Source organism: Heterodontus francisci, chromosome 4 (assembly GCF_036365525.1).
Source record: "Heterodontus francisci isolate sHetFra1 chromosome 4, sHetFra1.hap1, whole genome shotgun sequence".
NCBI classification, from domain to species: domain Eukaryota; kingdom Metazoa; phylum Chordata; class Chondrichthyes; order Heterodontiformes; family Heterodontidae; genus Heterodontus; species Heterodontus francisci.
The window spans coordinates 41645187-41672477 of NC_090374.1; the positions used below are offsets into that span (position 1 = coordinate 41645187).

At 44.5% G+C, this 27291-nt stretch overlaps 1 protein-coding gene across 1 annotated transcript; it reads left to right on the forward strand.

Annotated features, from left to right (window-relative positions):
- On the forward strand, nt 1–26915 carry cfap96 (cilia and flagella associated protein 96). The gene is made up of 7 exons (XM_068028787.1): nt 1–333; nt 5282–5501; nt 9817–9954; nt 11225–11294; nt 17573–17734; nt 21667–21833; nt 26710–26915. Exons 1-7 carry the CDS (start codon nt 234–236, stop codon nt 26759–26761), a joined length of 909 nt encoding a protein of 302 aa, XP_067884888.1. The 5' UTR covers nt 1–233; the 3' UTR covers nt 26762–26915.
- The last annotated feature ends 376 nt before the right edge of the window (nt 26916–27291 follow it).

Here is a 27291-nt window from a genome sequence, read left to right on the forward strand (position 1 = left end):
GGCTATCAGCTGTCCAGGCATATAGAAAGTTATAAAAATTTTGAAGGGACAAAAAATATAATCAGTGCATTTGAAACATGTAACACACACATTGTTACAGACAATGAACACTTGCTGTGCATCCTAATCAGTCCTTTATTTTTCCTCCCTTAGGATTTGCAGCCTGTGCAACTCCCAAACCTTCTCTCAGCCAACTGCAGTAATTCGCGACTGATTTTTACCCAAGCGGAACCATGCCTGGGGACTCGGGAAAAACAGATATGGAAAGGATCGGCCTCTTCCAGGAGATGAGCTATGTCAGTGTTAATGATCCGTATGTTGATGCGATGCCAAGTAAGTTTGCATTTCTGTCTAACAATACCTATTTATAACTAATGGTTGAACGGCTCGGCGCTGAGAAGTCACTTTTTATGACGAATTTGCGTTTTTTATGCAACAATCGGAAAACAGTTTTAATAACATGCATATTGTTCCCAGATGAACTTTTACATTGGATGAATCTGGCACAGTTGTGATAATTTATCACAGCAACTTTTCACATAAGGAGGTAGAACTTTGCCTGCGTTCCGCTCGTTGTTTGGTAGGCAAAAAACGGGCGCAAACCAAATGAGCAGTGAGACGCACTGCGCCCAGTTGGCACGGGCGTTGGTGCCATTGCTAAATTCATGGGGCCCATTATACAGTTGACTTGGATGTTTGTTAATATTTTAATGAGGGGCATAACAACTGTCCAAAGGCCCCTTGGAGTAATCAGCCTCCTATGTTCCTATCCAGGTTTTCAGGAATGTGCTGCAGCCCGGCATAGGAACGGAGGAGCAGGAGAAGGCCATTCAGCCCATCGAGGCTGCTCCGCCCTGCAGTTAGATCATGGCTGATCGTCTACCTCAATGCCACTTTCCCATGCGATCCCTGCATCCCTTAACGTCATTCGTATCAAAATATCTATTGATTTCTGTCCTGAACATGCTTCACAAATGAGCTTCCACAGCTCTCTGGGGTAGAGAATTCCAAAGATTCACCATCCTCTGAGTGAGGAAATTCCTCCTCATCTCAGTCTTAAATCCTTACCCCTTATTATGAGACGATGTCCCCTAGTTCTGGACTCACCAGCCAGGGGAAACATCCTATCCACATCCACCCTATCACGCCCTGAAAGAATTTTGTAAGTTTTGATGAGATCACCTTTCATTCTTCGAAACTCTAGAGAATACAGGCTCAGTTCCCTCAATCTCTCCTCATAAGACAATCCTGTCATCCTAGGGATTAGTCTGGTTGCACTCCCTTTATGGCAAGTATATCCTACCTCAGTTGAGGAGACCAAAACTGTACATAATACTCCAGGTGTGGTCTCACCAAGGCTCAATACAATTGCAGCAAGCCATCTTTACTCCTGTACTCAAAACCCCTTGTGATGAAGGCTAACATACCATTTGCCTTCCTAGTTGCTTGCTGCACCTGCATGCTAGCTTTTAGTGACTCATGAACAAGGACACCCAGGTCTCTTTGGACATAAACACTTCCCAACCTCTTACCATTTAAGAAATACTCTGCCTTTCTGTTTTTTCTACCAAAGTGGATCACTTCACACTTATTCACATTATATTCCATCTGCCATGTTCTTGCCCATTCACTTAGCCTGTCCAAAGCTCCTTGAAGCCTCCTTGCATCTTCCTCACAACTTACACTCCCTCCTAGTTTTGTGTCATCCGCAAATTTGGAAATATTACAATTGGTCCCCATATCCAAGTAATTTTTATAGATTCTAAGCAGCTGTGGCCCAAGCACTGATCTTTACGATACCGCACTAGAAACAGCTTGCCATCCTGAGAATGACCCATTTATCCTTATTCTCTGCTTTCTGTCTGTTAACCATTTCTCAATTCATTACAGTAATATTACCCCCAATCCCATTTGCTCTAATTTTGTTTACTAACCTCCTGTGTGGGACCTTATCAAAAGCCTTCTGAAAATCCAAATACGCCACATCCACTGGTTTTCCTTTATTTATGCTACAAGTAACATCCTCAAAAAACAGTTTTGTCAAACGTGATTTTCCTTTCACAAATTCATGTCCAATCATATCATTATTTTCCAAGTGAGCAGTTGTCTCATCCTTTATAATAGATTCTAACATTTTCCCTGCTACTGATGTCAAACTAATAGGTCTGTAGTTCTCTGTTTTCTCTCTTGCTCCCTTCTTAATTAGTGGGGTTACATTTGCTACATTCCAGTCTGCAGGAACCCTTCCAGAATCTATAGAATTTTGAAAGATAACCACCAATGCATCTACTCTCTCTATAGCCACCTCTTTCAATACTCTGGGATGTAGCTCATCTGGTCCAGGGAATTTATCAACTTTCAATCCAATTAATTTTCCGAGTACTACCTCTTTATTGATACGAATTACTTTCAGTTCCTCATTTTTACAAGTCCCTTGGTTCCTGAGTATTTCTGGGAGATTTTCTGTGTCTTCCTCCATGAAGACAGACACAAAATAATTGTTTAATCTCTCTGACATTTCCTCATTCTCCACCACAAACTCTCCTGTCTCCGCCTGCAATGGATCCACATTCGTCCTTAGAGTCATACCTTGCTAATTGTTTCCTTTTCACATACCTAAAGAAGCTTTTCAGTCTGCCTTTATGTTTCTAGCTATCTTAGATTCATAATCTCTTTTACTTTTCTTTATCAGTTTCTCGGTCCTCCTTTGTTGGACTCTTAATTGCTCCCAATCCTCGGGCTTATCCCTTTTTCTGGGGACCTTATAAGCCACTTCCTTTGACTTAATGCAATCCTTAACTTCTTTTGTTAGCTGCAATTGATTCACCTTTCCTGTTGGGTTTTTGTGTCTTAGAGGAATGTATATTTGCTGTAAACCGTGTAATACTTCTATAATTACTAGCAACTTCCTGCCTACTGTCAAATCTTTCTATGTATTTTCCCAATCCACCATAGCCAACTTGCCCCTCATACCCTCATAGTTTCCTTTGTTCAGATTTAAGACCCTAGTTTCAGAATAAACTATATCTCTTTCAAACTTAATGTAGAATTCTATCATATAGTGGTCACTATTTCCTAATGGCTCCTTTACAGCAATTTTGTTAATTAGCCCTTTCTCATTGCATAATACTAAATCTAAAATAGCCTGATGGCTAGTTGGTTCTTCAACATACTGCTACAGGAACCCTCCAGGAATTCATCGTCCACAGCATTAGTGCTAATTAGGTTTGCCCAATCTATATGTAAATTGCATTCTCCCATTACTACTGTATTGCCCATGCTACATGCAACTCTACTCTCCTAATTTATACCATGCCCAACATTACCACTACAGTTTGGTGGCTTATAAACAACTCCCACCAATGTTTGCTGCCCCTTGCTGTTCCTCAGCTCCACCCAAACTGATTCTACATCTTGCTCCTTCGATCTAAGATCCTGTCTCACTAATGTACTGATCTCGTCCCTTATTAACAGCGCTACCCCACCTCCTTTTCTCCTTTAAATGATGAATGTCCCTGAATATTCAGTTCCCAGTCCTGGTTCACCTTGTAACCACGTTTCCGTAATGGCAATTAAGTCACACCCATTTACCTCTATTTGTGCCTTCAAATCATCTACCTTGTAGCGAATGTTGCATGCATTCAGATAGAGTGCCCTTAACTTTGTCTTAACATTATTTCTCATTCCGATCCTATTTGATGTTTGCATTCGTCTCTTCTACCTTCCAATTTTGCTTACTACTTTTCTACTTCCTGGTACCAGTTTTGCTTCCTTTCAATCTGAGCTCCCTCTTAGGTTTCCAACTCCCTGCCAATTTAGTTTAAACCCTCCCCAACAGCATTAGCAAATCTGCCTGCGAGGATGTTAGTTTCGGTCCTGCTAAGATGCAACTTAGGTCCCACCTACCCTATAACAGATTCCAATGCCTCAGAAATATGATGACCTCCTTCCTGCACCAATTCTTCAGCCATGTGTTAAATCACTTGATACTCCTATTCCTCTGCTCACTGGCACGTGCCACTGGCAGTATCCTGAGATTACTGCTTTTGAGGACCTGCGTTTTAATTTTTTAAAACTCCACTTTCAGGACCTCATCCCTCTTCTTACCTATGTCATTGGTACCAATGTGGACCACGACCTCTGGCTGTTCAACCTCCCCCAGAAGAATGTCCTGCAGTTGCTCTGTGACATCCTTGACCTTGACACCAGGGAGGCAACGTACCATCCTGGTGTCACGTCTGCGGCCGCAGAAACACCTGTCTGTTCCTCTAACTAACGAATCCCCTATCACTATTGCCCTTCCACTCTTCTTCCTCCCCTCCTGTGTAGCTGAGCCACTTGTGGTGCCACAGACTTGGATCTTGCTGCACTCCTCTGAGGAACCCTCACCCGTATCCAAAATGGAAAACCGGTTAGCAAGCGAGATCGACTCAGAGGACTCCTGCACTACCTGCCTAGTTCTCATAGACTGCCTGGTGGTCACCCATTCCCTCTCTGCCTGCACATTCTTAACCTGTGGTGTGACCACCTCCCTAAACATGATGTGTACATAGTTCTCCACCTCACGGATGTACCACAGTGACTCCAGTCACCGCTCGAGTTCCAGAACCCGAAGCTTAAGATTCTACAACTGGTGACAATTCCTGCAGATGTGTTTGTCAAGGACACATGGTGCATCCGCAACTTCCCACATACCACAGGTAGATTCATGCTTGCACCCCTGGCTCCATTTCCTTCCTCCTAGCCTGCCACTTCTTAGCTTCAGTGTTCTTTAGCCTTGGCAAAGGTTGCTGTTGGGTTGAGATACCTTTCAATGCTCTCCAGAAGCTTTCTAAATTTTAGTCCCTCACTTTGTAACACTGCTTTAAATTTAGCTTACACACAATTCGCCTCTCCTATTAGTGGTGTCATCCATAGGCCCACCGGTGTTTGTAGCTGGAGTTGTGAATAATCATGAAAACTAGGCTCTTGGCACTTGTGATTCAGGCGTCCTTGCAAACCAAATTAGAACTGTTTACACCAGTTGTCGGAAATCGGCACCAGTTTGTTTCTCTTCATCCACAATGCTCATTACCGTTTATTGGATGCTGTTCTAGTTGCCTGTATAACACCTTTTACCCTCTCAAAGTAATTTGTTGTGTCAAGTGCTTTGAGGTTTTCAATGAAAATTCTTATTTAGTTTGACATTTTGTGCTGTTTTGTGGTTACTGTCTATCAGTGTTTTCTTTCATGCATCGACGATTAATAGAATGAAATTTCTGGGTTTTTTTCCTACTTTAAGAACCTTTCAATGCGGAGGCTTATAAAGGCAAGCAAATGTTATTGGATGGCACCAAACTGAAGTCAGGTACTCAGGCAGGATACTTTGACCATGAGTTTATGAGGATCTTTGAAAAGGAAGCCTATTCTGATCGGATTAAATTAAGAAGACAAGGGAAATTGAAAGCGGCTGAAAAGAACCTAGATGGTGTTTTCCTTCCCAGTCAGGGTGACAAAAAGCCGTAAGTTTCCAAGTATCAAAAGGTTACTTTGTTGTATCATTGAATTGCCTGCTACTGTTTTTGGAAACTTGTTCTAAGTTGTTGTCTCCCTCACTCAGAAAGGCTGTACACTGGTGTGGCCAATGGAAAAGTTCATTTATTTTCAGTCTTCTGAGGTTGGAATGGTGTCTGACATTTGGCCTAACTTCTTGTTGGGCATATGAGGGACCTTTTGTCCTTATATAACTATACAATGCGTGAGCTGGGAGTGTATGCTGCTGACACCGGTGGGGACAATTTTCATCTCTCAACCTACCATTCATGCTGAAAGTCTGGGCAGTTATCAGGTGAAAAGCTTTTTTGTTTAAACAAAATCTCCTGCCTAGAGGGAGTGCAATGAAGGTTCACCAGAAATAAAACTAGAAAATGCTGAAAATACTCAGCATGTAAGGTAGCATCAGTGGAGAGAGAGCAGAGTGACCTTTCATCAGGTTCAGGTACATTCTAGAAGCTAGACACTAGCTGTGTAAAACGTTTTTCCTCATGTCACCTCTGACTCTTTTGCTAATCACCTTAAATCAGCATCCTGTTGTTCTCGACATTTCCACCAATGGGAATAGTTTCGCCCTATCTACTTTGTCCACATCATTCATAATTTTGAACACCTCTATCAAATTTCCTTTCAACCTTCTCTAATGAGAACAGTACTAGCTTCTCCAATCCATCTAGATTCTTGATAAGCAAGGAGTGAAAGTTTATTGGGAGTAGGTGAAAATGTGGCGTAATCAGTTCATCCATGAACTTATTGAATGGCAGAGCAGGCTTGAGGGGCCGAGTGGCCTACTTCTGCTCCTAATTTGTATGTTCGTATCCATGTAACTGTTGAAACAGATTGATCTTCACTGCACCATTTTCAACCAGTTTATTTTACCTTCTATTGGATTACTTGTTTATACACTAATGTCAGCTTTGATGTGAAAAAAGATATTTAGAGGGAAATTACTGTTTGCTACACTCAACTTCCCTTGCATGAACACATGGCAGCTGAAGAAGAGAGCTACTCATCTGGCAGCATAGAAAAAGACTATTACCAGCAGGTAAAATAGCATCAATCACTTTGATGTCCTTGGGTAGTCAATAACCCACACCAGTCGTACTGATGTGCTTGTCCATCATCGCCAGGTGCTGCACACAGGTCACCATAGAGAAAGAGGTAACGCATGTAGTAATTTCCTGATGAATGGGATGGATTGATAACTGCTGGTAGGATTGTGAAATATTTGGTGTAAGCTACGACGAAAAGGGTGATTTCTTTATATTATGTGATGTAGGGTATATTTGATTTACAAATGGCTCTAACCAGTTGGGTCCCTAGGAGGATCTCAATTGCTCTGTGTCAGTGGTGACTGCTAAACTTAAGATGCTGCATGTAATCATTAGACTCAATGAAAAATGTTTGTCCTAAATGGCTTTGTTTAGAAACCAGTTAAGCCAAAACGTTGTTTGGTGATTGGAATGACTTTAAAATAAGCAGTGCAATAGGGACATTTCTGGCTCAGTTTTGAGTGGGAGAGATGATAGCTGTCAGAGCTGAGACGCCTCTTGTCCATAAAACAGAAGATACATTAATTTGTAGTGAGTAGTGTCATTGGAGAGTCAATAGCAAATGTTAACAAGTGTATTTCTATGTTTTTTTTAACGGTCCAGAAATATAGTATGGGATTGCAAAAGCTGTGTAGGGAGTACTTAATTTTTAAGTTAAATGTGCTTTTTTTAAAACTAATCTCGGGATTTGTACTTTCATCATTAAGTATTTTTGAGGCACCTTATCGAATGATTTTGGAAATCCAAGTATACTGTATCTATTGGTTCACCTGTATCTACCTGACTAGCATATCCTCAAAAAACTCTAATGAATTTCTCAAACACAATTAACCTTTTGTAAAACCATGTTGACTATGTCTTATCATACCATGATATTCTAAGTGCATTATTAAGACTTCCTTAATAATATTTTGCAGCATTTTCTTGATGACTGATGTCAGGCTAACTGGCCTGTAGATCCCTGTTCCTCTCTCCCTCCTTTCTTGAATTCCGGTTTATAGAACAAAGAACAGTACAGCACAGGAACAGGCCATTCGGCCTTCCAAGCCTGCACCGATCTGGATGCCTGCCTAAACTAACACCTTCTGCACTTCCGGGGCCCATTTCCCTCTATTCCCTTCCTATTCATATATTTGTCAAGATGTCTCTTAAACGTCGCTATCGTATCTGCTTCCACCACCTCCCCTGGCAGCATGTTCCAGGCACTCACCACCCTCTGTGTAAAAAACTTGCCTCGCACATCCCCTTTAAACTTTGCCCCTCGCACCTTAAACCTATGTCCCCTAGTAACTGACTCTTCCACCCTGGGAAAAAGCTTCTGACTATCCACTCTGTCCATGCTGCTCATAACTTTGTAAACCTCCATCATGTCGCCCCTCCACCTCCGTCATTCCAGTGAAAACAATCCAAGTTTTTCCAACCTCTCCTCATAGCTAATGCCCTCCAGACCAGGCAACATCCTGGTAAACCTCCACTGTAACCTCTCCAAAGCCTCCACGTCCTTCTGGTAGTGTGGCGACCAGAATTGCACGCAATATTCTAAGTGTGGCCTAACTAAGGTTCTGTACAGCTGCAACATGACTTGCCAATTTTTATACTCTATGCCCCGACCGATGAAGGCAAGCATGCCGTATGCCTTATATATGCTAACTTCCAAGCTGCTGGGACCATTTTAGAATCTGGGGAATTTTGGAAAATCATAAACTAGTGCATCCACTATTTCTGCAGCTCCCTCTTTTAGATCCCTAGTATGTAGGCCACCAGGGGAATTTATAGCTTTTAGTCCATTAAGTTTCTCCAATATGTTTTCTCTGCTAATATTAATTACCTTAAGTTCTGCACTCTTATTAGCCCCTTGGTTACCCTCTATTCCTGGTACATAATTTGTATCTTTTGCTGTGAAGACAGATACAAAGTGCAGGATTTTGGGTCAGGACTCTGAAGTTGGGGTCTAATGGGGATCACAACTCCGCACTGGTTGGGGTGCAGTCACCCGGCAGTGATTTTCCCTGAATTGGCCAATTTGTGGCCAGAAGGCAGGCTTGCCGTCCAGTTAAGAACAGTGGGCGAGCTCTCGAAGCTGGAGGGCCAACAGGAGGCCCTCCAGCTTGGAAGCAAATGAAACCTGCAGTTCAGGTAAGGGAGAGAGAAGGCACCCCCAATCTGAGGCACCCAATCCCCAACTTTTTAAACCTTAAAATTAAAAAATTCCCTCAACATCCGGGCCACTGTTGTGGAGAGACAATCCCTCCACAGGGCAGCCTGCAGCTGAAGCTGTGGCTAGACAGATGGGTGGGCCTCAAAGCCTGCCTGGATTGCTGGTTCTCTTGTCCGCTGCCGGCAGGCTGCCTTCAAGCAGCTGACCTCGTCCCTGATGCCTGAAATGTCCATTAAGTGGCCAATTAACCCCCTTAATTGGCTACCCGCCGCTTGCGAGTGAGTATCCCTACCTATGGGCGGCACAGTGGCGCAGTGGTTAGCACCGCAGCCTCACAGCTCCAGCGACCCAGGTTCAATTCTGGGTACTGCCTGTGTGGAGTTTGCAAGTTCTCCCTGTGTCTGCGTGGGTGTCCTCCGGGTGCTCCAGTTTCCTCCCACAGCCAAAAAGACTTGCAGGTTGATAGGTAAATTGGCCATTATAAATTTCCCCTAGTATAGGTAGGTGGTAGGGGAATATAGGGACAGGTGAGGATGTGGTAGGAATATGGGATTAGTGTAGGCTTAGTATAAATGGGTGGTTAATGGTCGGCACAGACTCGGTGGGCCGAAGGGCCTGTTTCAGTGCTGTATATCTAAATCTAAATCTAAAATCTAAATCTACCCCATCCTACTTCTGGGAAAATGGTCCAGGGTAAGATGGTGCTGGCAGACAGGCACACCGGCAGGCAGAGCGAATTTTAGCACCATCCCGCCTTCATGCTTGCCCCTACTGAGGTGCCAAAATCCTGCCACTCTCTCATTCCCCATGATGATTTCTCCTGTCTCTGCATGTAAGGGGCCAACATTTAGCTACTCGCCTCCTTTTTATATACTTGTAAAAGCTCTTACAATCTGTTTTTTATTTTCCTGGCTAGTTTACTCTCATTCTATTTTTTCTCTTATCAATGTTTTGGTTGCCCTTTGCTGGTTTCTAAGGCTCTCCAAATCCTCAGGCTTACTAATATTCTTTGCAACATTATAAACTTCTTTTAATCTAATAAAATGTTTTACATACTGTCTTGTGGTTCTTTAGGTCTGGATTGGGCAGTTACTATGGAACAATTGGTGGTTCAGTCAAAGCCTTCAGCCGGTTGATGAAGCCAAAGCCCCCATTTGTTCCAGAAAATAGAAACTTTTATACCAACCCTGGAAAACGAGGAACTGGCTATGGGTAAGATAATATCTCATGGTGATTGAGACATGACACATCATATCCCTATTTAAAAATTCCAATGCCAATTATTATGCCAACTGATCAAAAGCACTTAGAAATTTCTTAATTTACAGAGCTGTCTTCCTCCTTTCCCATCGTGCTTGCCTTCTCTCCACCAGCAGTGACTTGTGCTGTGATATAGTTCCACAAGGAAGCTATTTGGCTGTGGAGGGTGAAGGGGAGCAGCCAAGTTGTACCTTGCCTTTGTGATGTCCACCTGCCTGCACTGTTCAGCAGACATTATTAAATGGTAATGAGAAATGGTAACCCTTATGGTAACCATTTTTTCCTTCACTTTCTCAAGGAGGCGAAAGCTAAGTGTAGCACTCTTATTGCCACTATAATTTTGAGAAATATATCGATATGCACTTAGGAATGCGCATCTTACCATAGGAAAACCATAGGGCAGGATTTTCACCGTCGGCTTCAGAACCCCTCCATCAGTGTCAAATGGGGGTCAGAAGTCCGCACCGTGTGGGGAGCAGTCAATTATCTGTAATTTTCCCCGAATTGGCCAATTTTAATAGTCAGAGGGCGGGCTTGCCATCCAATTAAAGATGGTGGGTGGGCTTTTGAAGTTGGTGGGCCAATAGGAGGCCCTCTAGCTCAGAAGCAGCAGCAGGATGCCTTTGCAGGTAAGTGAGAGAGGGTGCCCTAAGATGGAGGCACCCTCTCTGCAACTTCTTAAAATTTAAAATAAAAAATAGGATCAGCAGCCTGGCTGCCATTGTGAAATGGTGTGGGAGGACCCCTCCACAGGGCAGCTGGCAGCCTGCAGCTGCAGCTGAAGCCAGGCAGGCAGGCAGGAAAGGCCTCTAAGCCTGCCTGGATCACTGGCCCACCCCCCACCCCAGTCTGCCACTGGGAGACCCCCTTGAGCAGCTGCCTTGTTTCCCGCTGCCTCCTGAGACCTGGAGGCTGATTGGAAAATCCCAGTCGGCCTCCAAAAGTAGGCCTTAGTAGACCTTTAGTTAGTTGAATCAGATACCTGCCTCTTAGGGGTGGGTAGTGCTGCTGTCCTCCATCACGCCTCCAGGAAAATGGCCTGGAGTCTGGATGGAGCTGAAGAATCAGCACACTGCCTGATTCTGTGAAATTCCGCACCCACCGCCTTCGTGCCCATCCCCATCAGGGCCTAAAGGTTCAGCTTCTAGAGTCAGTCTTTAGATACAGAACTTAAGGTATGATTAACTGGAGCAGGCTGTAATGTTTTGAAATATTTTTGCAGGTACACTAACCTTACCATAGGTGCACCATATAGTCACTCTCCAGATGCTTATACAATAAAAGTTACAAAGGTATGGCCGAGTGCAACAGTAACTGAAGTATTTTTTCATAGAGCTATTGATAAAACCTTCAGAAAAGTATCTGTGGTTTGTACTTTCACAATGAAGCAAAGGGAACTAGGTTAAAACTTGCCTGTGTTACCAGAATGTACTCACTAAACTATATAATTTCTCTAGTGGCTTACATACATACATACAAACACACGAATTAGGAGCAGGAGTAGGCTAATTGGCCCCTCAAGTCTACTCTGCCATTCAATAAGATCATGGCTGATCTGATTGTAACCTCAATTTCACATTCCTGCGAACTGAATTCAATTAATAAATTTGGAATTAAAAAGCTAGCCTAATTTTTTTATTTAGAGATACAGCACTGAAACAGGCCCTTTGGCTCACCAAGTCTGTGCTGACCATCAACCACCCATTTATACTAATCCTACATTCCTACCACATCCCCACCACCACTAGGAGCAACTTACAATGGCCAATTTACCTATCAACCTACAAGTCTTTGGCTGTGGGAGGAAACCAGAGCACCCGGCGAAAACCCATGCGGTCACAGGGAGAACTTGCAAACTCCACACAGGCAATACCCAAAATTGAACCCGGGTCGCTGGAGCTGTGAGGCTGCGGTGCTAACCACTGTGCCACTGTACCACCTGCTGCAATGATGGCCATGAAACCATTGTCGATTGTTGTAAAAACCCATCTGGTTCACTAATGTCCTTTAGGGAAGGAAATCTGCTGTCCGTCCTTACCTGGTCTGGCCTACATGTGACTCCAGACCCACAGCAATGTGGTTGACTCTTATATGCCCTCTGAAAAGGCCTAGCAAGCCACTCAGTTGGATCTAGCCGCTACGAAGTCAATAAAAAAGAATGAAACTGGACGGACCACCTGGCATCGACCTAGGCACCGGAAACGACTACGGCAAACCCAGCCCTGTCAACCCTGCAAAGTCCACCTTACTAATGACTGGGGGCTGGTGCCAAAGTTGGGATAGCTGTCCCACAGACTAGCCAAGCAACAGCCTGACATAGTCATACTCATGGAATCATACCTGACAGACAATGTCCCAGACAGTGCCATCACCATCCCCGGGTATGTCCTGTCCCATCGGCAGGACAGACCCAGCAGAGGTGGCGGCACAGTGGTATATAGTCGGGAGGGAGTTGCCCTGGGAAGCCTCAACATCGACTCCGGACCCCATGAAGTCTCATGGCATCAGGTCAAACACGGACAAGGAAACCTCCTGCTGATTACCACTAACCGCCCTCCCTCAGCTGATGAGTCAGTGCACCTCCAAGTAGAACAGCACTTAGAGGAAGCACTGAGGGTGGCAAGGGCACAGAATGTACTCTGGGTGGGGGACTTCAATGTCCATAACCAAGAGTGGCTCGGTAGCACCATTACTGACCGAGCTGGCCAAGTCCGAAAGGACATAGCTGCTAGACTGGGTATGCGGCAGGTGGTGAAGGGACCAACAAGAGGGAAAAACATACTTGACCTCGTCCTCACCAATCTGCCTGCCACAGATGCATCTATCCATGACACTATTGGTAGGAGTGACCACCGCACAGTCCTTGTGGAGACGACGTCCTGCCTTCACATTGAGGATACCCTCCATCTTGTTGTGTGGCACGATCACCGTGCTAAATGGGATAGATGTCGAACAGATCTAGCAATGCAAAACTTGGCATCCATGCGGCGCTGTGGGCCATCAGCAGCAGAATTGTACTCAACCACAATCTGTGACCTCATGGCCCAGCATATCCCCCACTCTACCATTACCATCAAGCCAGGAGACCAACCCTGGTTCAAAGAAGAGTGCAGGAGGGCATGCCAGGAGCAGCACCAGCCATACCTCAAAATGAGGTGTCAACCTGGTGAAGCTACAACACAGGACGATCTGTGTGCCAAACTGCGTAAGCAGCATGCGATAGACAGAGCTAAGCAATCCCATAACCAACGGATCAGATCTAAGCTCTGCAATCCTGCCACATCCAGCCGTGAATGGTGGTGGACAATTAAACAACTAACTGGAGGAGGTGGCTCCACAAATATCCCCATCGTCAATGATGGGGGAGCCCAGCACATCAATGCAAAAGATAAAGCTGAAGCATTTGCAACAATCTTCAGCCAGAAGTGCCGAGTTCTTGATCCATCTTGGCCTACTCCTGAAATCCCCAGTATCCCAGATGCCAGACTTCAGCCAGTTCAAGTCACTCCGTGTGATATCAAGAAACGACTGAAGGCACTGGATACTGCAAAGGTTCTGGGCCCTGGCAATATTCTGGCAATAGTACTGAAGACCTGTGCTCCAGAACCTGACGTGCCCCTAGTCAAGCTGTTCCAGTACAGCTACAACATTGGCATCTACCCTGCAATGTGGAACATTGCCCAGGTATGTCCTGTACACAAAAAGCAGGACAAGTCCAAGCTGGCCAATTACCACCCCATCAGCCTACTCTCAATCATCAATGACGTGATGGAAGATGTCATCAACAGCACCATCAGGCGGCACTTGCTTAGCAATAACCTGCTCAGTGACGCTCAGTTTGGGTTTTGCCAGGGCTGCTCAGCTCCTGACCTCATTACAGCCTTGGTTCAAACATGGACAAAAGAGCTGAACTCTAGAGGTGAGATGAGAGTGACTGCCCTTGACATCAAGGCAGCATTTGACCAAGTATGGTATCAAGGAGCCCTAGCAAAACTGAAGTCAATGGGAATCAGGGGAAAACTCTCCGCTAGTTGTAGTCATACCTAGTGCAAAGGAAGATGGTTGTGGTTGTCGGAGGTCAATCATCTCAGCTCCAGGACATCACTGCAGGAGTTCCTCAGGGTAATGTCCTAAGCCCTACCATCTTCAGCTGCTTCATTATTGACCTTCCTTCAATCATAAGGTCAGAAGTGGGGATGTTCACTGATGATTGCACTATGTTCAGCACCATTCGCAACTCCTCAGATACTGAAGCAGACCGTGCAGAAATGCAGCAAGACTTGAACAACATCCAGGCTTGGGCTGATTAGTGGCAAGTAACATTCATGTCACACAAGTGCCTGGCAATGACCATCTCCAACAAGAGAGAATCTAACCATCTCCCCTTGACATTCAATGGCATTACCATCGCTGAATCCCCCACTATCAACATCTTAGGGGCTACCATTGACCAGAAACAGAACTGGAGTAGCCATATAAATACCATGGCTACAAGAGCAGGTCAGAGGCTAGGAATCCTGCAGTAAATAACTCGCCTCCTGACTCCCCAAAGCCTGTCCACCATCAACAAGGCACAAGTCAGGAGTGTGATGGAATACTGTCTACTTGCCTGGATGGGTGCAGCTCCAACAACACTGAAGAAGCTCGACACCATCCAGTACAAAGCAGCCCGCTTGACTGGCACCCCATCTACACCTATTCACTCCCTCCACCACCGACACACAGTGGCAGCAGTGTGTACCATCTGCAAGATGCACTGCAGCAACGCACCAAGGCTGCTTAGACAGCACCTTCCAAACCCACGCCCTCTACCAACTAGAAGGACAAGGGCAGCAAGTGCATGGGAACACCACCACCTGCAAGTTCCCCTCCAAGTCACACACCATCCTGACTTGGAACTATATCGCTGTTCCTTCACTGTCCCTGGTCAAAATCCTGGAACTCCCTTCCTAACAGCACTGTGGGTGTACCTACCCCACATGGTCTATGGCGGTTCAAGAAGGCAGCTCACCACCACCTTCTCAAGGGCAATTAGGGATGGACAATAAATTCTGGCCTGGCCAGCAACGCCCACATCCCATGATTGATTAAAAAAAACACAGTAACCTTTGACTCCTTGCTTATCAAGAATCTATCTACCTCTGCCTTAAAGACTCTGCTTTAGAGGAAGAGAGTTCCAAAGACTCACGATGGTATGATGCTTCCACCATCAAATCTACTTCACCTAACTGGCTTAAAATTCAAACAAGCAAGGACGATAGAAAGCCATTCAGTCTATTAAAGCTCATCACTTTAATACCCTAGCTTTCCCACCCAGGCACCCAACTGCCAAGTCTTTGGTACTGAAATTCTGACAGTGCCATTTTTCCATCAAGACTGAGGCAGTCTTGGGCTTCTACTGACCTGTAGATTGTGGTATTGACCCTGCAATAGGAACAAGAATACTAGATAAGCATCACAGTCACCATAGAAGCACTGAGGAACATTTCAGCAGGCTTGAGACAGGTGGTGGGATCACAAAGAAATCCAGTGCCATCTTTAGTGCCAATATCTGAAAAGGAGGCAATACAATGCAGCTGTGCCTGGAATGGGTGGTAACACCACAAACATTTATATCCACCCCCCTCACACTTCCCCAACACATTTTGGTTCTTTTTGTGGTGTGATGACCAGAGTGGAACACAACACTCCAGGTATATTCCAACTAGTGCATTGTAAAGCATTAGTATGCCCTTCAATGTTGATATTTAATTATTTCCAGAGCTGGTTGCCTGCCTTCCCTATCTTTGATTAATGTTGCAGTGCGAGTACATTATTGGGCTGTAGTTCAGGCAAATCAGGCTGAATGCTAGCACCCACTGCAGATGTAATATGTGATATCTAGAGTAATGCCTTTGGGGACAGCTTTCCCTTCAGAGGCTGTACTATGACATAAACATGGTTCCAGGGACCTCCACATTGTGGTTTTATTTCCAGCCTCAAGTAGCAGTGTGCTTGCAATGAGCAGAAATAGCCTTTACCAGGGATATTTGCTGTAGGAGCTGCTTTATTTGCAGGTTTTTATTGAGCTCTCAACCTGTCAATGCAGGCTGGCAAATATGATTGTCACATCTATGGTTTGTCCAAATCTCCCTGTCATTAGGGGTATCCCAAAGCCAGAGTCGTAAAGTTGCAAAGATTTCGGGCAGCTGACACAAGGTAAATTGACTCTTTTCATTTTTGACATTGACTATCGTGGTGACTTTGAATTATTGGCAGGTCTGACTTGGAGTAATATCCTCACACTTTTTTTTGATTGCAGCTGGCATCTATCCGGCAAAGTGGAAAATTGCCCAGCTATGTCCTTTACACAAAATGCAGGACAAATCTGACCCAGCCAATTACCACCCCATCAGTCTACTCGCGATCATCAGTAAAGTGATGGAAGATGTCATTAACAATGTTATCAAGTGGCACTGGCTTAGCAATAATCTGCTCAGTGACGCTCAGTTTGGGTTCTGCCAGGGCCACTCAGCTCCTGACCTCATTACAGCCTTGGTTCAAACATGGACAAAAGAGCTGAACTCCAGAGATGAGGTGAGAGTGACTGCCCTTGACATCAAGGCAGCATTTGACCGTGTATGGCAACAATGAGCCCTAGCAAAACTGGAGTCAGTCTACCTCAAATTACCCTGGAAGGGTAATGCATCCCAAAAATTTGAGCAACAAGTGAAGCTAGCTGTTTCACGCAGCTACTATGCAGTAGCAACATGTGTGTGTTCGCCACTAACAGGATGCTGCCATCCAGCCAAAAAGACGTTCTGCCATCACACAAATATGTGATATATGAATTTAAATGCCAGTGTGATTCTTAGTATATAGGCTGTACGTCCCAAAGACTGGCGGATCGTATCAAACATGTCCCTTCCTCTAGTTGCAATGGGCAAGGTACAGACCATACACAACCAACCCGTGCTTGCAAGACTCAAAACAGTGTCCAATGTGAGATGTGATTCCGTGATTAGACACATTTGCTAAATAATCCTCAGTGTGCTAATAATTATGCTGACAACCAATTTAAGATTGTCAGTTGGGCTCGCAGTGGGGCGCATTTGCGAGTACTGGAAGTTACATATATTCATACACAGGGCCCTGTTCTTTGTAGACAGAAAGAACATGTACACACATTGCGCCTGTTCTGGCAAAACAAAATAAGTGACAGCCATTCGCTGGTTCATTCTTCAGGACAATGCCTTGACCAATCAGAGTCAAGCTGCCTGATTTAAATTTCAAACAAAGCTTGGCAGTTAACTGTCAGTCACCAGAAATTGGTGCATTCTCCATGGCAATACCGCTAACAATCAGAGTCCACTTGCCAACCAATCAGCACTCTCTTCTCATACAGTATAAATTTGTTGCTTCCCTTACATTGGTATTCTTGTGAATTGGCCTGATGAGTGCAACATGGAAAGCTTCGACAAAATGTGTCTGTTTTCAGCAATGCTGAAATTCTGTACGACCAAATGACTATTTGAACGTTAACTCTTTAGTTCCATTTTTATAAACTAACTACAATGTGATACTTTTGCAGAAAGACCAACTTCTTGGAGGACCATTTCGATTGAACCTTTACCCTCGGGATTACTTTGATAGTAACCCCTACAGGAGTGAAAAGGTTTTACCTCCAATAAAGCAGGTTGCACCAGTAAAAAAAATAGAAACACCTTTTAAACCTCCCTCTCCTGGAAAAATGGTATGTATGTGATTTCACTACTTTTATTTATTTAGTGATACAGCACTGAAACAGGGCCTTCAGCCCACTGAGACTGTGCCAACCAACAACCACCCATTTATACTAATCCTACGTTAACTCCATCCCCACCATTCTCCTACCACCTACCTACACTAGGGGCAATTTACAATGGCCAATTTACCTATCAACCTGCAAGTCTTTGGCTGTAGGAGGAAACCGGAGCACCCAGTGGAAACCCACGCAGACACAGGGAGAACTTGCAAACTCCACACAGGCAGTGGAGCTGGAGCTGTGAGGCTGCGGTGCTAACCATTGCGCCGCTTAGGCTCATTTTGTTACTATGACAGGGACGGAAACCTGCCTGGAAAGATTCAAGCAGGGAGTTGTGGGAAAAATAGGTACAGATTTGAGAGGTGTCAAGATGTTCAAGATCTTTGGAGAGGAATGGGAGGTTGGAGATTGGAGATGTTGGGTAGTTTGGAGGAACAGAGGGTCGAAGCTGGGTTTTGTGAAGAGGTAATGACAGCAGTTTTGAAAGGGAGGTGATCAGAATCTGAAAAGAAGGAACCGTACACAAAATCAGCCAGCATGGGGACCAGGAAGGGAATTTGGGTGGTTAGTAGTTTAGTGTGAATGGGGTTGAGAGGGCATGAGGTGGGTGTCATGGATAAGATAATCTTGGAGAGGGCATGAGTGGAGATAGGAGGGAAATTAGAGAAAGACATGGGTTCAGGTTGAGGGCTGAGGAAATTGTGGGGCAAGTTTGGCTGGGTGGGCAAGGGGAAGGGGGAAATGCAGCAGAGACAGCTGAACGGCAGGTCTCAGTCTTAATGACAAAACGTCCATGAGTTCTTCATGTTTGTTGTTGGAGATGAGGCTCCAAAGGGGCAGAGGAGAGGAGGTAAAGGAGACAGTAGTGCGGAAAAAAAGCTCGGGGTTAGTGGAGAAAAGAAGCCAGGGGTTATCTTTGTATTCCAGGATGATCCTTGAGTAGTTAACAATTTTGATCGAGGAGAGCAAGGCCCCATAGTGCTTGAAATAAAAACATGAAATGCTGGAAATACTCAGCAGGTCTGGCAGCATCTGTGGAGAGAGAAGCAGAGTTAACGTTTCGGGTCAGTGACCCTTCTTCGAAACGGCAAAAACAGTAAATCCTTATTATACATGTGAAAAAGTAATTAAAATAATCAAGCTTTTTGAATTGGAACTGGTCTTAGAGAATCATGTGAAAAAAATTGAAATGCGAACAGCCCTCAAGTATTAATAAATTAATAAAATAAAAAGAATCGCAAATGAAAAGTGGCTTCATCAGAAAATCAATAAATAAACTGAACTAAGTCAGGTATTAATCAATTAATTAAATAATGTTTCAAGTCAATGACTTTCCATCAGAACTGATCAGTTGATCAACTGATTACAACTAAACTCATCAGTTCTGATGAAAGGTCATCGACCTGAAACACTGGGCTGAATTTTCCTGGCCCCATGATGGCGGGCTTGGAGGTGGGGAAGCTGGGTAAATAGGGACAGCTACGTCAGGATGGCTCGCTGTCGTATACCCACCGCCAGGGAACTTTCCCGGGGCAGGCTGGGGATGGTATTAGCTGCCCCCATGGAGCCATGCAGCTAGTTACACCTGTTAAGGCCCCAATTGTGTGCATTTTTGTGGCCTTGCTGACATTTTGCCTCCGGCGGAGCAGCTCCCCCACCGCATGTGGAGGCCACCAGCTCAATGGAGGCAACCTCCCTGCGGCAGACCAGTAGCCATTGGAGCCAGAGACCATTGAAGCCAAAGGCTCTATGCCCCATTAACGGGGTTGCCCCCATTTGCTCCTGACGTCAGGATCCCAAAGCCCGTGACAAAATCCAACCCAATAACCCTGTTTCTCTCTCCGCAGATGCTCCCTGACCTGCTAAGTGTTTCCAGCATTTTCTGTTTTTATTTCAGACATCAATCATGCACAGTATTTTGCTTTTGAATTAAATAAATAGTTTGGATTGACAAGTTGAAATGCTTTACCAGAGAATCAGTGACATGAAGTAAAAAAAAAAGCGCATAAGTTGAAAACTAACGTCTTCATTAAATAAATAGATGGGCCAGAGAAACTGTAAGTGGCCTGACCAAAGAACAGGTGAAATGAATAAAGTGGGGCCTGCAACTCAACAATGAATAAATTAATTAAACATGTGAGCTTGCAGAATTAAATCAGACTTGCAGAAAATTGGCAAAAACGCCAATAAATAATTAAAGAAAACTGGAAATATAACAGGAAAAGCATCCATAACTGGGATCAGGGAGAAATGAATTAAGTAAAGTGAGACACAGTTAAAGAATTCATTGAATAATGATGGAACTCAGCGAAAAATGATTAAAGATTCAGGATTGATGAATTTAAAGTGGCCTACACAGAATCAGGAGAAATGTCACCAAACAAATAAATTTGCCAGTAGCAGGGAAAAATAAATTGAGGAAATTGTTGAAATTAATAACTGTTAAATTAAAAGAGACCTTACATGTTAATAAAATAAATGGTTAAGTGGCCATTTATTGCCAAAATTAAATAGACGAATGATTTTAAGAATTCAAACTGGCCTTAGAAAAATGCAAAGTTCACCTATTAAAGCAGTAGGTTTCCAGTATTCAAAGTGGCTCTAACATAAAATCAGTAAAGCAACAGGAAATATCTTTGGTGGTTATACAAGAGTGTTGAAATAAAAACGTAAATATAATCTAAATTTACCTGAGAACATACAGGACTGGTAAGACCAGTTGGAAATAAAAAGTGGAATTTTCGATGCCGGAAACTTGACATTTGGGGGCAGCATGCCTGGTTGCCGGCATGTTCCTGCCTCTGGATCATTTTCTCTACGGGAGGAACGGGGTGGGGGTGGCAGCTACCAACCTACAGTGGGCATGTAGTCTATTAGGCCAATTAAATAGCCTATTAATGCCACCCAGCAGAAGCCGACTTTTTCAGCATATGGGACCGCTGCTGAGGCTGAAACACAACGGTGCTGGAGGCGGCCTCCCGGTGGCAGACCGGGTGGGTGGGGGGTGGCCAGTGCTGCATCCCACTAGGGAGGCCCCTCCCCTCGCCCACTCCCGCCATAGCTGTTGGGTCACAGCTGCAGTTGCTGGTTGTCCAGTGAAAGGGTTTCAATCTTGCAGGCGTAACACAGGCAGGCGCTGTGTTACGCCAGGTCAAAGTTGAAACTTCCCTCCAATTAACACAATTACAAAAATTGATACAAAACAGTAACCAAAAATTATGACAGGAAACACATGCCCTAAACAAATATTTAATATTGTAGATCTATGTACTTGTGGATGCAAAAAATATTATTTATCAGTTCAAATTTAATTTACATTTAATGTGTGAACTGGTAACTCCATATAAAGTTCTTGTGTTTAATGTGTGTCTGTCATACATACCAAGTACCCATCACACAAAAATGGATTGATTCAAATTTCCCAAGAGTTAATCCAAAAGAAACAATTGATAGGTAAATTGGCCATTGTAAATTGTGTAGGTAGGAGAATTGTGGGGATGTGGTAGGGAATATGGGATTAATGTAGGATTAGTATAAATGGGTGGTTGATGGTCGGCACAGACTCGGTGGGCCGAAGGGCCTGTTTCAGTGCTGTATCTCTGTATGACTCTATGACTAATTTAAGCAGATGGTTTCATCCATCTGTTATATTTCCTTGCTGTGGGGCTCAGAGCGATACCATGATTACTATTTTAATGCCCAATTATTTATGGCTGTTTTATGTTTTTTATGCAATGTTGAATCTCTGTTGAAGACAATTTCAGAAGCATATTTACAGCTTCAATTTACAGTTCGCCTTTAATAATGTCTTCACTTTCTTTTCCTGTCTCAATAAAGTTCATATCGAGTTTCACTTTATGTTCTTTTCCCTTTTGTTTCAGCCTGGTGGGATGAAGGCAGGTGCATTTGACGTTTATCCAGCCCATTTCAGTACCTTAACCAAAGCTATGAAAGAAGTCCCAACAACTGGTGATCGTTTAGTTTTCCGACCCAATCCCGGAATTAAGAGCAGGCCAGTTAGAAGTGTCCTTGCAGCAAATGTCAGCAGGTAAACAATGGCGTCTAATTAACTATATTGTCAGTCAATTTTGTGTATGCCAGATAAATAATGAGACATAAACAAATTTGCGATCTCCCTTTTGAGCATTCTCATTGCTGGACCTGGTTCTGGGGAATGAGGTGGGTCAATTGGATTAAGTGTCAGAAGGGGAACATTTAGGGAACAGTGATCATTGTACCATAAGGTTTAGATTAGCTATGGAAAAAGGCAATAAGCAATCTAGAGCAAAAATATTTAATTGGAGGAGGGCCAAATTCAGTGATTAGATTAGATTAGATTAGAGATACAGCACTGAAACAGGCCCTTCGGCCCACCGAGTCTGTGCCAAACATCAACCACCCATTTATACTAATCCTACACTAATCCCATATTCCTACCAAACATCCCCACCTGTCCCTACATTTCCCTACCACCTACCTATACTAGTGACAATTTATATAATGGCCAATTTACCTATCAACCTGCAAGTCTTTTGGCTTGTGGGAGGAAACCGGAGCACCCGGAGAAAACCCATGCAGACACAGGGAGAACTTGCAAACTCCACACAGGCAGTACCCGGAATCGAACCCGGGTCCCTGGAGCTGTGAGGCTGCGGTGCTAACCACTGCGCCGCTATGCCGCCCATAAATTTTTACATTTCACAGCTGCCAAGGTGGGATTTGAACCTGTATCCCGAGGGCATTATTCTGGGCATCTAGATTACTAGTCTAGTGACATTACCACGACACCACCTTCTCCCCTAAAAGTAGATGTACGATGAGAACAGGATGAGAACGGGGTTGAATAATAGAAAGTCCAGAGGGGAAGTGGAAAAGCAAATAAGAAGCAAAGAGAGTGGTGTGAGAACAGGTCTGTCCCGAATAAATTGGAATCTAAGCTTGGTAGGCAAAAGTATAATCGAACAATTGGCTGCCTTTACAGAATCACAGAATCACAGAATAATACAGTGCAGAAGAGGCCCTTCGGCCCATCGAGTCTGCACTGATGCATTAAAGACACCTGACCTGTCTACCTAATCCCATTTGCCAGCACTTGGCCCATAGCCTTGAATGTTATGACGTGCCAAGTGCTCATCCAGGTACTTTTTAAAGGATGTGAGGCAACCCGCCTCTACCACCCTCCCAGGCAGGGCATTCCAGACTGTCACCACCCTCTGGGTAAAAAAAGTTCTTCCTCAAATCCCCCTCAAACCTCCCGCTCCTCACCTTAAACTTGTGACCCCTCGTAACTGACCCTTCAACTAAGGGGAACAGCTGCTCCCTATCCACCCTATCCACCATGCCCCTCATAATCTTGTACACCTTGATCAGGTCACCCCTCAGTCTTCTCTGCTCCAGTGAAAACAACCCAAGCCTATCCAGCCTCTCTTCATAGCTTAAATGTTCCATCCCAGGCAACATCCTGGTAAATCGTCTCTGCACCCCCTCCAATGCAATCACATCCTTCCTATAATGTGGCGACCAGAATTGCACATAGTACTCCAGCTGTGGCCTTACCAAATTTCTGTACAACTCCAACATGACCTCCCTGCTTTTGTAATCTATGCCTCGATTGATAAAGGCAAGTGTCCCATATGCCTTTTTCACCACCCTATTAACCTGCCCTTCTGCCTTCAGAGATCTATGGACAAACACGCCAAGGTCCCTTTGTTCCTCGGAACTTCCCAGTGTCAGGCCATTCATTGAATACTTCCGTGTCACATTACTCCTTCCAAAGTGTATCACCTCACACTTTTCAGCGTTAAATACCATCTGCCACTCTTCTGCCCATTTGACCATCCCGTCTTTATCTTCCTGTAACCTATGACACTCCACCTCACTGTTCACCACTCGGCCAATCTTTGTGTCATCCACGAACTTACTGATCCTACCCCCCACCTAGTCATCTATGTCGTTTATATAAATGACAAACAATAGGGGACCCAGCACAGATTCCTGTGGTACGCCACTGGACACTGGCTTTCAGTCACTAAAACAGCTGTCTGTCATCACTCTCTGTCTCCTACAGCTAAGCCAATTTTGAATCCACCTTATCAAGTTACCTGTATCCCATGTGCATTTGCTTTCTTGATAAGTCTCCCATGTTGTACCTTGTCAAAGGCTTTGCTGAAATCCATGTAAACTACATCAAACTGCACTACCCTCATCTACACACCTGGTCACATGCTCAAAAAATTCAATCAAATTTGTTCGGCATGACCTCCCTCTGACAAAGCCGTGCTGACTATTCCTAATCAAATTTTGCCTCTCCAAGTGGAGATAGATTCTCTCCTTCAGAATTTTCTCCAATAGTTTCCCTACCACTGACGTGAGACTCACTGGTCTGTAGTTCCCTGGCTTATCTCTACAACCTTTCTTAAATAGTGGGACCACATTAGCTGTTCTCCAGTCCTCTGGCACCTCCCCCGTGTCCAGAGAGGAATTAAAAATTAGGGTCAGAGCCCCTGCAATCTCCACCGTCGCCTCCCACAGCATCCTGTGACACAAATCGTCCGGACCTGGAGATTTGTCCACTTTTAAGCCTTCCAAAACCTCCAATACCTTGTCACTCCCTATGACAATTTGCTCAAGAACCTCACAGTCTCTCTCTCTAAGTTCCATATCTACATCCTCAATCTCTTGGGTGAAGCCAGATGTGAAGTATTCGTTCAACACCCTACCAATGTCCTCTGGCTCCACCCACAAATTTCCCCCTTGGTCCCTATTGGGTCCTACTCTTTCCCTGGTTATCCTCTTCCCATTGATATACTTATAGAATATCTTGGGATTTTCCCTACTTTTACCAGCCAGAGCTTTCTCATATCCCCTCTTTGCTCTCCTAATTGCTTTCTTAAGCTCCATCCTACACTTTCTGTACTCCACTAATGCTTCCATTGATTTGCTCTCCTTGTATTTGCTAAAAGCCTCTCTTTTCCTTCTCATTGTACCCTGAATGTTTCTGGTCATCCATGGTTCTCTGGACTTGTTGCTCCTACCTATTACCCTAGAGGGAACATGTTGGGCCTGTACCCTCCCCATTTCCTTTTTGAATGCTCCCCACTGCTCTTCTGTAGATTTCCCGACAAGTAACTCTTTCCAGTCTACCTTAGCCAGATCCTGCCTTATTTTACTAAAATTCGCTCTCCCCCAATCCAAAACCTTTTTTTGCAACTTGTCTATTTCTTTCTCCATAACAAGCTTAAGGAGGAGATTATTTGGGTACAGTCACGGTACATGCCCACGAGGTGGAAAGATAAGACAACCAAAGCCAGAGCTCCCTGGATGACAAAGGAGAGGGAGACTATGATCAAGCAGAAAAAGGCGTATGTCAGATGTCAGGTTGTAAATACAAATGAAAACCAGGCTGAATATGGAAAGGTCAGAAAGGAAATGAAAAAATAAATAAGAGCAGCAAAGAGAGAGTATGAGAAAAGACTGGCAGCTAACAAAAGGAAATACAAAAGTCTTCTATAAGCATATAAATAGTAAAAGGGTAGTTAAGAAGAGGGTTGGAGCCAATTAGGGACCAAAAAGGGGATCTATGCATGGAGGCAGAGGGCATGGCTGAGGTACTAAATGAGTACTTTGCACCTGTCTTTACCAAGGAAAAGGATGCTACCAAAGTCATAGTGAAAGAGGAGGTAGTTGAGATACTGGATTGGCTAAAAATTGATAAATGGAGGTACTGGGAAGGCTGGCATTACTTAAAGTTGATAAGTCACTAAAGCCGGATGGGATACATCTGAGTATGCTGAAGGAAGTAAAGGTGGAAATTGCAGAGGTACTGACCACAATCTTCTCATCCTCCTTAAAAATGTTTTATATTTCTGTGCAAAATAATGAACTACAGACAGAGAAGCTCACATATAGGGTGTAATTAAATGGGCCGCCTGGAGATGGGCTAGGAGTGGGGGGAGGGCCCATAGAATTGTAATGGAAGGCAGGAGGGGGTGCAGAGTACCCATCGCACTGCAATTAAGTCAGGGGCGGGAACGGCCGCGATGGCCTTCCTGCCCAGTGGCCCAACTGAGGCCCTTAAGTGGCCAGTCAATAGCCACTTAAGGACCTCCTCATGCCGCCGCTGGAATTACACCAGTAGAGGTTGGGTGGCCTCCGTCATGCGGGGAGGTTGCCCAGTTAAACAAGGTGGCCTCCTGGCGGGATTGGTGGCGAGCGCCTCCTCTGTGGGCAATCTGTGGCACATGGTGGGCCCCTGGTGGCAAAGGCCCTCCCTCCACTAACCACCGCTCTATTCTCAAAGACCACACCCCTCGCCACAATCTGCCGGACTCGCCCTGGTGACCCCGCCTCACTTACCTTGGGTCTGGGCTCCAGCACTGGTCCTGGTCCCAGGCCTGGTGTAGTATTCGCAGTGGCCACCACTCTCAGTAGCGCTGCCGATACTACTGACATGCTGGCCCTCTTATCGACTGGCAGACTTGGAGGCGGGATCCCCATCCTTAAAGGGACAGGCACCGCAGCAGCAGGCAGTTAATTGCCTAAGCACTGTTGTATTGCACCGGGGTGGGGGACTCCGAAGGGCTGAGTTGGGGTGCCCTTGTCTTTCCGGCCCTAAGTCGGGACCCCTGCCGACTCCATTAAATTCAGCCCAGACAGAAAATGTGGAGGAGGGAGGTGCTATTCTTTCACATCTCTTAACAGTGGCTTGGGGAGCAGTTTGCAGGATAATGCATTGTGTTTGGGGGTTAGTTTAAACTGGTGATCAACAAACGTAAGGGGGAATTTAATCAGGGTAGTTTCATCAAAACAGGATGGTTAACTTCTCAGAAACCCCAGGGTTAAGAAATAATGCCTTGAAATATTATTCATTATTTGTATGCTTTGTTTGAAGCCTTTACTGAGATTTCTAATTCATTTCTTTGCAGGGTGGTAAACAATTTGAACTACAAGAGTATCAATCATATAATGGCATACTAATGACAGGATAAATGGCTTGCAGAGTAAAAAGCTTCGCCTACAATAAAACCTCTTGCAAGTCAGCCACATACTGAATGCACTCTCCAAAATGTCCCATCCTATCTCAATCATACTATTTAAAACAAATGCAACTCATGGAGTCTGAAAATCTCTCGTTCTGAGCCAGACTGGTGAAATTATGTTTTTTGTAAATATTTTGTTTCCATAACTAAACTTGTAGAATTACTCAAGTGTTTTTGATCATCTTTGTACTTCCTCTGTTCCATGAAATAAGAACAACTTAAATCAATGGTACCCTCTCTGTAGTTCACATAGAAGCCGAATTTCTAATGGCGTGGAAGAGCAAAGAACAGATAGATCACTCATGAGGGAGCAGGAATTTGGAGTGAAAGCAGCAGTTTCTGCCCCAGGCAAGATCTAGCCAAAGAACTCCAGCGGGAACAGAAGCGTGATTGTGTAATAGGACTAGAAATCCAGATGTCTAGACTAATGATCCAGAGTTATGAGTTCACTCTTATCACAGTAGATAG

Coding starts and splice junctions, on each gene's coding strand:
- cfap96 (XM_068028787.1), top strand. CDS start 234: ATGCCTGGGGACTCGGGAAAAACAGATATGGAAAGGATCGGCCTCTTC. Junction 9,955..11,224: donor AAACGAGGAACTGGCTATGG/GTAAGATAATAT, acceptor ATATTTTTGCAG/GTACACTAACCTTACCATAG. Junction 17,735..21,666: donor CTCCCTCTCCTGGAAAAATG/GTATGTATGTGA, acceptor CTTTTGTTTCAG/CCTGGTGGGATGAAGGCAGG.